The sequence below is a fragment of the Anticarsia gemmatalis genome, chromosome 16, assembly GCF_050436995.1.
Source record: "Anticarsia gemmatalis isolate Benzon Research Colony breed Stoneville strain chromosome 16, ilAntGemm2 primary, whole genome shotgun sequence".
NCBI lineage: Eukaryota > Metazoa > Arthropoda > Insecta > Lepidoptera > Erebidae > Anticarsia > Anticarsia gemmatalis.
The window spans coordinates 969,450-981,608 of record NC_134760.1 but is presented as its reverse complement, the minus strand read 5'-3'; the positions used below and the strand labels follow the sequence as shown (position 1 = coordinate 981,608).

The window sequence follows — 12,159 nt, the reverse complement described above, 5'->3', positions numbered from 1 at the left end:
GTACTGACGCGGAAAGTCAAATTAACTCAAACGCGTCTCTTTATAGGGTAGCATTTTATATGGACAAAGTTTATAATTAGTCTATCCTACTCATACGTTGAATTTATATAAACTTTGTATTACGACTACGATTATAAATATATTTATGTATTTGTTTATCACAACTAGCTTGGAGGAACGTAACGTGCCCGTGCAGATGATAATAGACTCTCCCCTATTCCATAAGATCATGTAATAAATGGTGAAACGTGGGTATATTTCATACACTTTTTCTACACATTGGTGGATCACACCTGCTATAACTGAAAGTGTAGACATCAGCAACTATACTACGGCATATCACAACTACGGCAACATTACTACGTCTAACACTACTACGTTTTTTTGTGGAGATGAAAGACAGTTTCGAGATTCGAGAATAAGGAGCTTCTAGTTATTGTGAAATGCAACGTCACGTAGCACTTGAGTGTTTTAGTCAACTACTGTATCTTATCTATAATAATATAGTGTTATAATGTTGTTTCCTTGTCACCCAGGTCCGGAGGTGTCCCGCGATGAGGCGGACGCGATGGTGGAGTGGTACCGCACTCCGCGTATTCCCGAAGAGCCTGATTGCTGTGACATATCTAGGGACTTTATGAAGTAAGTACACCATACCAAATATCCCTCTTGTAATAGTGAAAGGCCGCTTTTTTCACGAGGTCTATAAACTGCGCGCCAAAACAGAGATGGCGGGATGACTTGGACGTGTTCCTAGATGAATGGTCTGATGCAATAAACGACCAAGTGGCCTGCACATCCAAGGGTCTTTGCTCAGCTATAGAACTTAAAAATAGGCCATTGTGCCTTGCCGCTAAAGTTGTCATTATTTTTCGTGATTACATACAGATAAATTATATTTTATTATTGCACCATGCTCTAATCCAACTGTTAAAAGGATGCAGATAGTTACATAAATATCCTATAATGAGTAAATGTATTTTCTGTGACGTGTTACCTTTTATTACAAATTGTAATTGAAAATTCTCAGTATATTCAATTAGGAGCTATATTACGTGTTGATTTCTGCCCCCATGCGTCATGAGGATTATTATGTTACATCACACATAACAGTGATTAATGCGATTATGTATAATTTAACATTATTTGATTGACGTACGATCGTTGTCTCACGGATAACAAAATGTTCAAACGGTACGTATTGGTAACGTGCTTTACGTATACCAATGCGTATACATGGCGATAGGTTTCCCTCTGTTACTGGACACTAATATTGTTAATGGCAAAACTTTTTACTTCATACACCTCTGCCTACATCTTTGGGTAGGACAGGAATGATGTACGTTTATACATCTATTCATACATATTTCTACATAGATATAATTCCGCGGTTTTCTTATATGGGTAGGCGACCAAAGAACACCTTACTGAGTTCTCTACAAACTTCCCTAGCTTTATTCACATCCTTACATCTTGTCACACAGGATCGCTGGTTACTAGTATGTTTGCAATCAATATGTACCTATATACAACTCCTCCGTTATTGACTGACTGATGGTCAACACACAGCCGAAACTACCGAGCGTATTAAGTTGAAACTTGGTATGAAGATTCCTTAGGAAGTGTAGAGGAGCACTAAGAGAGGATTATTTTTTAAATCCATCTCGAAGGGGCTGAAGCGCCCCGCGGGTAGAAAGTAATTAGCTTAATATAATGATTGTTCCCAGTGCATCGCTAATAAGTGGCAGCTCGGTGGCGCACTCGCGCACGTCGTCGGTGGGCGAGGCGGGCTACATGTGCATGGAGGCGGGCGCCGGCTACCTGCCCATGGCGCCCGGCCACGACCCGCTCGCCGGCCTCGTGTCCGCCTCCAGCGGCTCGCTGTGCAGCGGCACGCCCTCCACCGACCCACGGTTCAGGTCAGTATCTACATCTTGTACATACTATTATAGCTCGGTGGGACAGTAACCGGCAATGACGGCAGAGATCTCTGGCGCCACATACCAAAGACAACAATAGTCGCTTAAACATTCGAGCATTTGCGCTCGTCATTGAGTTTAATTTCATTTACTAAAATGTTATACCTTCTAGGTTTTCTTTCACATCTTAATCATAGGTCGGAAAGTTGCCAGAATATTCTAAGGATCGTCTTCCAGTAAAACAGTATTGGGCAGCTTTTTAAAGAATTTCCTTGTTATTGTTCCCCAACAGCGAATACCAGCTGGAGCCGGCCACGTCCCACATCGGCATGGAGTCCCGGCCGCCGCGCGCCTACAGCGTGGGGTCCCGCCCGGCCGCCACGGGCGCCGCGCCCGAGGCCGGCCGCCACCGCGCCTACAGCGTGGGCGCCAGGGCTAGGCCTCCAAGACACCCGCATCCGAGGCAGACTGAGGACCATATGGAGATCGACTTCTCTAACAACTCGCCTGCCAATAGGGTGAGTCTATATTATTATCGTGTATTACTATTTATGTCAATAGATGTTTGATTTTACGTGAGTCAATAACCAAAATTTGGGGAAAAATTTGTAATGGAAAAACACATTGCGCATCAATGATTAAACATTGAGACTTTGACACAAAAAAAAAAATAGTAATTTCGTTTTAGTGTGTTTAAAAATCTTTCTTTCTTTTATAAACTCACTTTTCTGAATAAACTGTATTCTCTACAAAATACAATTTAACCAATCACTAAAGCCTTCATTCCAGGTATCATCCGTCGCCCGTACCCCACCAATAGCGTGCTTCGCCGACCGTCCGAAGACGAACGTAGACGAATACGTGGACATGTCGCCGCGTAACGCGGGCTACGTGGAAATGAGGCCCGGGGAGCCGCCCGCGCCCGTCACCGACGGATACGTTGAGATGAACTATGGCAGAGCACCCACGAGACCGATAGCAATAAACACAGCAAGACCTGAACGTATAACGAGGGTTTCTGCTGCCGCGTCGCCTGATGAACCTAGAAAAAGGGCTACTCCTCACGGCAGTCAGACCTTGTTTGATCTATCATTAGACTCGCCCGCCGATCCTCTCGATGCAACGCCAGCTACTCCTCCGATAGATTTAACGCCTTTAGCTGATGAGCCTGTGCATGCGTTGACGACGGTGAACGAGTTGTCGGAGGACGGTCGCAAGAGCCCCGATGTGGCGGCGTCGCCTCAGTACGTGACGCTGGCGCCGCGGAGAGAGGAGAAGGATGAGTTGTCGTGTAATCCCACCGCTAATAAGACTATTGCGAGGCTGCCGGATCTAGCTGATAGTAGAGGTGAGATTCTTTACTTATCTTCTAGCTTTATTTTTTTTTGATTAAGGAACATGTCAGTGTTCTTCTATTCGTAGCATTGTAGGTTTTTAGCAGTATTACGAAGTCTAGTAATTTATCTAACTTAGTTTAATTTTTTGGTATTATAACTTCGAGGTGAATTCATTTTGTCATTGACTCAAGTTTTGTTTGACTCAGGATCTTTAGGTTTCAGATAGAAAATTTTATTTAATGCTACTTTGTCTACAAAGTTAATTTATAGTTTCTGTCCGAAAATGTCTTAATCTCTGAATTGTTTTTTTTTTTCAAAGATAAATTGGATTGTGTTAAACTACTTACTTACTTAAAGTTCTAAGATGTTTATTAAATATTTAATTGTCCTTACATTTCCAGCGGAAACCACCACGACAGCCACGCTGGTAGTGGCGGGCGTGTCTGGCGCGGGCGGCGCGCGGTTCAGCGTGGAGGCGCCGCTGAACTACGCGGCGCTGGACCTGGAGCCGCGCCGCGCCGCGCCGGCCCCCACGCGCCCCGCCTACACGCAGATAGACTTCCTGCGCAGCGACAAGCTGCACGCCGACGCCACCTAGCCCGCCGCCGGCCCCGCCGCCCTCAACACTGCCGCCACTGTCGACTACACTGACATCAAACTCGACTGATAACTAAAACTGTGACAAAAATACGAAATATCAGTGATAAAATCCTTTCGTTGTGTGTCAGCGGTAAAAAGTGCAGTGTTAGGCGAGTGTTTGAACGCTAGGCAAATGTGATTTGTTTCGTGCTAGTGCGGACTCGACTGCCATTTAGTTAAGCGTCCCGGACTATGGACTTAGAGATAGTGATGGTTGCCGTGTTGATTGTGAATGTGTATGTGTTGTGCTGCAGCTTTTAATAAACATTTAATATTGATGATATACTATTATGTATGAAATTGATATGTTATGGTCATTTAAAGGCTACTAAAGTGGACAATTTAGTGTATTACAATCCAATTCCGTTACTTACTCTTTTAAAATAGAAAATTATACAAAATAATATTAAATATTTGGAGAAACGCTATACTTATCAATATTAAATTGTTAATTAAAAGATGCAGTATCAACATTTTAGAAGAACTCGACGCGTGCACGTACATTAATATGATTTATATTGTGACTATTGAGATAGGCCTCAACATGTATCAAGAACAATTAAAATTTTTATTAAAATAATCTTCTCTAGAAGAACAATTGAACGAACACGTGCGTATACGTACACGCATTTGTGCATGTACACGTACGAGATATAAAATAAAAATTTGAATTTTTCAATACATTAAGCCCATTACTGGCCCACTGCTGGGCAAAGGTCTCCCGTTATAAAATGTGTTTTATAAGTGCTTGTCTCAATAGTAACAATAAGTAACCGCTACTTTATCGTTCGTCAGCCTGTTATCTTAAAGAGGCAGTTTGATAGTATAAAATACAGAGCGATATCCTTCATACTTACTTTCTGACGTGTTCTATGAACTGTATACTGGTTTATACACAATGTATATTGTATACAACACATATGCTTCATTATTTTATATAGATTTCAGAATATCCTGCATTAATTTCTATCAAAAAGTAAATAATTGCCAAGAAATTCAAAAGAATCAAGGTAAATCTTGAAAGCAAATATAAAACTAATTAATAATAATCCTGATTTTTGTAATGAAGTTACCCAAAAAACGATATTACATTGTTTATTTCGAAGTACTATTTGAGTCAGTTATGCTTAGGCCCTTTTATTTAGTTCAAGTATAATATGCGCATAAATACATAATATATATTATAGCATAGCGCTAAAATATACCATATGTTATTGTATACATATTACATTGTGAATACATACTGTATCCAGTTTATAGAACACCATGTATCATGTATTAGACTTGATGTCGCTTGCTTCAGTTACTATATGATAGTACACACATTTTGTTATTAATTTTATTATTATTACATTTCTATTATTATTGTTACGAGACTTCAGTGATACATGTATAGCAACACATATAAGTATATAATATGACATTATAAGAAATTATACTAAGTCTTTAACTCCAAATGTTTCACTAAATTAATTAATATCATGTTATTTTATTCATTTATTATTAATAACATATTTATTTTCTTTAGGTCTTAGTATCTCTCTAGTACAATCGCGGATATGGGTTTGTTTTTAAGAAAAGCTATTCAAAATTCCTCTTATAAGTATCATTCAAATATACTTTGATAATAATTTATGAAGATGATTATGATGAATCTATCAGTCCTTGCATAAAAAGCATGGTATCGATATAAATTCTCCATCAATAAATTTTACTTTTCAAGAACAGTTAATTCCGGTTTTTTCACAATACGACATATTCTTTGGTCTGAAGTTCGCTCTTATTATTTTTATAACGTTAAAGTTTATAGCAAAATTTCACCGTTACATAAATATTATAGTTTCTATAACTGTGTAAAAGGTATATTTTGAATTCAAGATATAAGAGGAATAATCAGTGCTTTTCTTAAAAATAAACCCACAAAAATCATTATAAAAAGTAATAAAATGTAAAACTCGTGCACGGGATTGTTAGTTGACGCGTTGGTTCCGTCGTGTTATATTAAATGTTAATTATACGGTTGTGAGAGAGGCCTAACTAGTATACACTTCTGTTCCCGATAATACTGCCTATTGTGTTCTTAGAATACTTTGTGCAATTTAAATACACGATATATCGATGTTATTTCTACACTGTTGTTTGTTTGTTATTCTGTGTCCGTTCGAGATTTATCATGTGTAATAGAATACGGGAATTAACGCGAACACGCATTTTACCTTAAAATGCCTAGCGCTTCGACGCAGGTTGCACTCGCCGTTTTTAAGGTAAAATGCGTGTTCGAGTTAATTCCTGTACTCTATTATATATTAAAAGTTATGATGTTTTTAAACTTAAATCTGCTATGATTATTAAGCTTTCTACACAGGTATTCGGTTCGGCAGTATTTATCAGCGAGTGGCATTTTTCCTGAACATTCATCTACATATATTTGGTTTAGCCGCTCGGCTAGGATAGTTAATGCTGAACTGAATATGTGTGTAGGAAGCCTTACTGTTGCAATTTACTCAGTCAAATTTGTATAGTTGATATGATAATATGATATGAAATGATATGTAGATGTGAGACAGTGTATTTAATAAATAAAGGGCGAAAAAGTATAGTGAATGGATGGATTGATGGTCACTTTATTAAAGAACATATTAAAATATATAAAGTTAGTGGCAGTTTTCGATTAAATATCAGAGTAGTCATAGCAGATTTTAGTTTAATTTTATTCCACAAAAAATATAGTCAAAATAAATAGATAAAATTATATATTTTTGAATATTCAAAAGTAGCAGTGTTGTTGGTATTATATAACTGCAATATTTAACGGAATGTATATAGATTGTATATTGTGTATCCAAGTGATATGTATATTGTATACAAGTCTCGGACGGACAAGCTTGTGGGGTGACCGTTGTGATCACTTTACGAGTGAACAATCAAGTTATATGAGATAATATATTGTTTGAGCTTGATATTTAGATGTTGAGAATCAATTAATTGTTTTAGACATTCTTACAGACAGATAAAATACTTTATTATTATTAATGAACAATTTGATAACATCCTGATTTTAAAATATCTTAAAAATTGTCCTCCTGAACATTATTTGGTGGTGAAACCAATGGAACTAGCCATTTGTGGTGGAAATTGTTTAGTGTCTTAAGTGTACACAATTCACAGGTACACTCTATATTCCATCACTCTCGAAAACAAGTGGGATGGTACTTTGACACTACCAACAAGAGGTCAAGCATAGTACATAAGGCTTTGCGTGCTTTATAAGACACATTTTTTTTACAAAAGTCCACTGATTATTCTGTGTCTCAAAAATGAAGACAAAACAAGAATACTGACAAATTGTTTTTATTTAACAAACAATTACAATGATTGACATTTGTTTCTTTTTCTTTTTAATTATTTTGTTTATTTTATCATTAAGTTGATTTGAATGTTTGTGTAAATAAAATGTTAGCATTATGTTTTGTTGATTTTTAATTTGATGTGTCAATTTTAATATTAATTGATATTATTATAAAACGTCTATTTTTAATAAAGTTAATAATTATTTGCCTATTGTCGTCCATTTTCTAAATGCCAAGCTCAAATAATGTTCCACGTAAATTATGTGTTCAATACAAATCTGTTTTTATCTTATTACCGCTGTTTATAACCGAAAAATTATTATAGGGATATTTTTAATGAAACAATAAAAAAACGTTGACATTTTAAACACATAGGTAGATATTATTATTATTTTTTGTTAATTTCTTGGTAAAGGTTTTGCTGTGACGTACATTATATTATTATTATAACGAATATGTTCTTACCAGTTTGAAGCCGATAGATGGCGTTTCATGCTATGACATTTCTTTAAAGCTGTTAAGTGTGTAACTTTCATACAACCTTTATGCCTGTATGTTAAATACTTCTAACGTCAACCCTTATCAGCTCAGGGTGGTTAAAATAAGTACTAGGCATAGGCTTCTACCGAAAAAGATTACAGAAGCTTTAGCCCTCGAGTCCACCATATTGGCCAAATACGGGTTAGCGATTTCCACCGAGGAGGAGATTCTTGAGCCTAAAATAGCTATTAAATGAGCTCTTTACTTTAAACTAAAGTCCCAGCAAAACCTTGTACTATTGTCGAGTCGAACAACGTAGCCGTTGTTGCGTGTTAGGTGAAATATATCGTTATAGTTAGCGCTGTCGGCCGCGCGGTCGGCGCTGTCCAATAGTTCAATATTACATTGTTTTTACTGTAAAGTGCAATTAACCAGCGTGTTGGGAATATAGATATATGCGTATTAGAAAAATAGAACGAAATAGTAGATTATTTGCATCGGAAATATACTTTTGTCATTCATATTTTAGAAAACGAACGTAATTTAAAAGCGTTTCGTTATGTGATAAATAGTAAAATCGCTCCCCATTTTTGTATATCTGAATCACCATTAGTGCAAAGCTTGCCGAAACGTGATTTTACAATTCGTGATACCGTTATCCCCATGTAATATTAGATGATAAATGTAGAAATTAAACTGCGCTAGATAAAATAGTTCAACAATAAAATTAATAATTCCCAACACGCATCAACTAGACCCTCTCTAAATAATTAAAATAAACAATTGAGGCGATATTTCGAATGTAGTACATTCCGACAGAAGCGATACAACTAGTCTCGTGTTATACCACCTTAGTTTATAGTCAACTGGGTACATGGAAGGTAGTGTGTAATGTATTTATGTGACTAGTGGCGCCATCTATTGATGAGAAATTAAGTTAATGAAAGTAACAAAAGCATATTGTCACAGTTGATAAAGTATCATGAATAAATATGCTTTGTAATTGTCATGTATTAATTTAATAACAAATTCGTTGTTATTATTAACAAAATTAGTTTGAGTACACAAATCGCAATAATTTAAAAAATGCAGTGAATATTTTTATTTGTATGGTTATATTACTATTATTCTTCAGCCCTTAAAGGGATCATGACCTCACGATATTAAATATACTTATTCTTTTTGTGACTTGTAAATTGCAATACCAGACGGTATTGCTATTTACATAAATACATACATAGTGACCATATATGATTTCCTATCCTGTATTGTCGCCATATTGTCTCTTTATGACAAATTGTAGCTACTAGTAAATACATTACATACTGCACTTCTAAATAAATATGCAATTTTAAAAAGGGCACATATCACATTACAAAAACACAACACATGCGTCCTTTTCGAAATTACATGCCAGTACCAAAAGCTTCCTTTACCCACAACCAATTCAAGTAATGGGACCTGTATAAAATGCGCGACTGAGTGAACACCAAATTTTTATATTGAATAATGTAATATGTTATTTATTCAGCTAAGGGAAATGTTCGGTGGTACGTGTATTACTTTGTGTTAGCTTTAAACGCACGGTGAGCCACGTGGTCGGCACTACTGTGAAACATCTTTAGTTTGTAGTAACGCGTAGGGTACTGTTTGTTTTTGTTCTTTGTGAAGGTGTTTTGTTTGTATCGCCTGATAATTTGTCTTTGGACTTGTTGATTCTATAAAATCTTTAATAGAGTGTTCATTTTCTTATAATTGCTGACCACTCGCGAATTGTTCTGTTAGGTACAAGATAAAGAAGATTTTTATTACCATGTTAATTTTAATACTTAATGGCATAATCTCAAGGCTTAATTTTGAGTTACGTTTAAGGATTATGCTGTCATTGTTACTTTGACGTGTATGATAGCGAAAGAAATGATTTTAAGCATCACTTTAAATTGTCGTTTAAGTATTCAGTCGTAATAAGACAGGTTTAGTAGAATCTCTAGTATTTATATGAGAAGTTAAACTATCCGGCGATACAAACAAAACCCTGTAACCGTAGTTATTGGTAACCCGAACGAATCCCAGTTGTTCGCTGCTGAGCTGAGCTAGCGACATGTATTGTAGTATAGTACAATTTGGCATGGCCACTCTTTTACAATTTTGTATTTTAATATTTTAGTGACAATTGAGCTCGCGTTGAGCGTGTCTGTAGTACTGTGGGTAGATTGTGAATGACATACACTTGCGACAAGTTATATTTAAAAAAATGTTTTTAAACATGCTCTATAAAGTGAAATTCTTGAATGTTGTAATTGACTTTTGTTAATTTTGTTACTATCGATCAAGTTTTAAACCATCCTGTGAGTGTAAAAAGTAAAATATTGTAGCAATCGGTCTTTATGATTTGTTTTTTATTAGGACAGTTTTTCAACACAATGAATAATTTTACTGTCCTATGACTGGGAACAGGTTTTCGATAGGCTACGATTGAAATAATAGACAAAGTATCGAAAACATTATTTCGGAATACCACACTTTATTTAATCAAATCAAACATTCATATACATGTTATAAGTGTTCAAACATATTTAACCATTTTAATTAATGAATTATTTAAACATCACACTCGCTAACAAAAGTGAATGTCGATCACAATCTCTTCAGTTAATGTAGATAAGCCAATTCGCAGATTGCTAGTGCCACCTCGCAGTCACGTATTACCATATTTAGATACATATTGTAACACCTATTATATATATTATTGTATAATATACATTTACTTTATTCCACTTAGCGTAAGAGTGTTGACTTTAAATTAGCTTAAGGATGGACGGGTAGAGACCGGTGAAATTGTAAAACGTTTGTATTGAAACTCCTTTTATAATGTGCCTGAAAATAGCTAAAACATTAACCCCCGTTTCTCTTTACCTCAAAATAAGTACCGGTTAACTCACGTGGAATTTTGACCGTTATTTTTCATTAATTTGTTGTCTGTCTTTGCTTACCCAACACTCATTTTATAAGCTATTTTACCATGTTCTGTGAAACGGGGGCTTAAAGTTGAGGTAGGAAGTTCCGGATATCGCCGCATGGTGTCGCTAGTGTGGCTGGATTGATTTGTTTTATATGAATTGCTTATTCTAAATAGAAACTATATGAGAAAGGAAATATGTTTGTAATTTGTAATGGCTTTAAGTCTCGCTAGCGCCACCTGTTAATGAATTTAATTGTTTTACTGAACTACATCACAGAATAGTCAAGTATTTTTTCATTGATATCTGCAGTTTAACATTTAAATTTTTACCACGTCTATTTGAATTCAACTCCGGAATCAACTAACCATCTCTTCTCCAACACATAGCAAGGTCACAAAATACCGTGTTCAAGAAAATCATTCACTAAAATAAAGCATATTCTAAAAGGAGCTTTTGGCTACATTTACATTGGTGAGACTTGTATTATGCGACATCGAAAGCTAGTGTGAATGCGGCCTTATTTTAATATATTTATAATTATTAAAAAAATATACAAAATAATTTACCAAACTCCGCGTGTTACATGACAAGATGGAGTTGTTTTTTTAAGAAATCTATACTAGTCCCATTGCAAGTTAAACAGAATTTTTGCATAAAAATGTTCCTGTAAACGGCGTAAAGGTTTTTTATAAGGTTTAAATATAAGTTTAAAATATTGTAACGTCTAGAACAGTTTGTATAATAGTTGTTTAGTACCTGGGGATGTCGACACGCTATGCTGCGAGCGCTTACCGGGAGTGCGCGTCGTCGACCACGGCGCGATGACGCTAATTCTCTTGTTTTGAAATGGTAAAAAAAATATTTTTTTACAAATGGTGCTACCGTTTTGTGTTTTAGTCGAGTATAGCTTAGCCGCTCCTACTGCCATTGTAGATAACGTGAAGTATCATTGCGCGCGCGTGTGACGCGGGCGCTTCACAATCTATATAGATATAGAACATCACCACACTGAGCGTACGTTTAACTAGGTGTAGTTATAGCTTTTGTAACTTGCAACTTGTTCGCGACGGCTGGACTGTCACTTGTGCTTGCACGCTCACTTGTCGCGGGGACTTAATCTAAATTCATGTTAATATGTGCAGTGTGTCCGCCACACGCACTGCGCTGTACGTTTCGGAGATCGTTGTTCAAGTCCCGCCACAAGTGAGTGTGTAAAATGTTGAGTGAGATACAAGAGTATCACAATGTCAATCGTGTAGGCCCGTCGATCGGAGCGTGCCACTCGATCGACGAGTCCGGCGTTAAATTATATGAAAATATCTAAATCTAATTTCTTTGGTACATTAAATTTTGTTTACTTTCATATTATTGTAAATAAAAAGAAAAATAAAAGCTTTGGATTTGCGCATTTGTTTATTTATTGAACATCCTAGGAGATATAACCATAACTGTCCAATTTTGTCCGTTGAAT

The 12,159-nt window shown here is 36.1% G+C and overlaps 1 protein-coding gene across 5 annotated transcripts in view; it reads left to right on the top strand.

Annotated features, from left to right (window-relative positions):
* The window catches only part of chico (insulin receptor substrate 1 chico), a 41,795-nt gene extending 29,699 nt beyond the window's left edge, over positions 1–12,096 (top strand). For 4 of the 5 annotated variants that reach the window (XM_076124443.1, XM_076124445.1, XM_076124447.1 and 1 more), the window contains 5 exons: positions 537–642; positions 1,728–1,919; positions 2,212–2,437; positions 2,697–3,267; positions 3,658–12,096. In XM_076124443.1, the coding sequence (XP_075980558.1) occupies positions 537–642; positions 1,728–1,919; positions 2,212–2,437; positions 2,697–3,267; positions 3,658–3,854 (1,292 nt within the window). In that variant the 3' untranslated portion in view covers positions 3,855–12,096. The remainder of the gene's footprint in view (positions 1–536; positions 643–1,727; positions 1,920–2,211; positions 2,438–2,696; positions 3,268–3,657) is intronic. The other variant, XM_076124444.1, reaches the window with a different exon arrangement.
* The last annotated feature ends 63 nt before the right edge of the window (positions 12,097–12,159 follow it).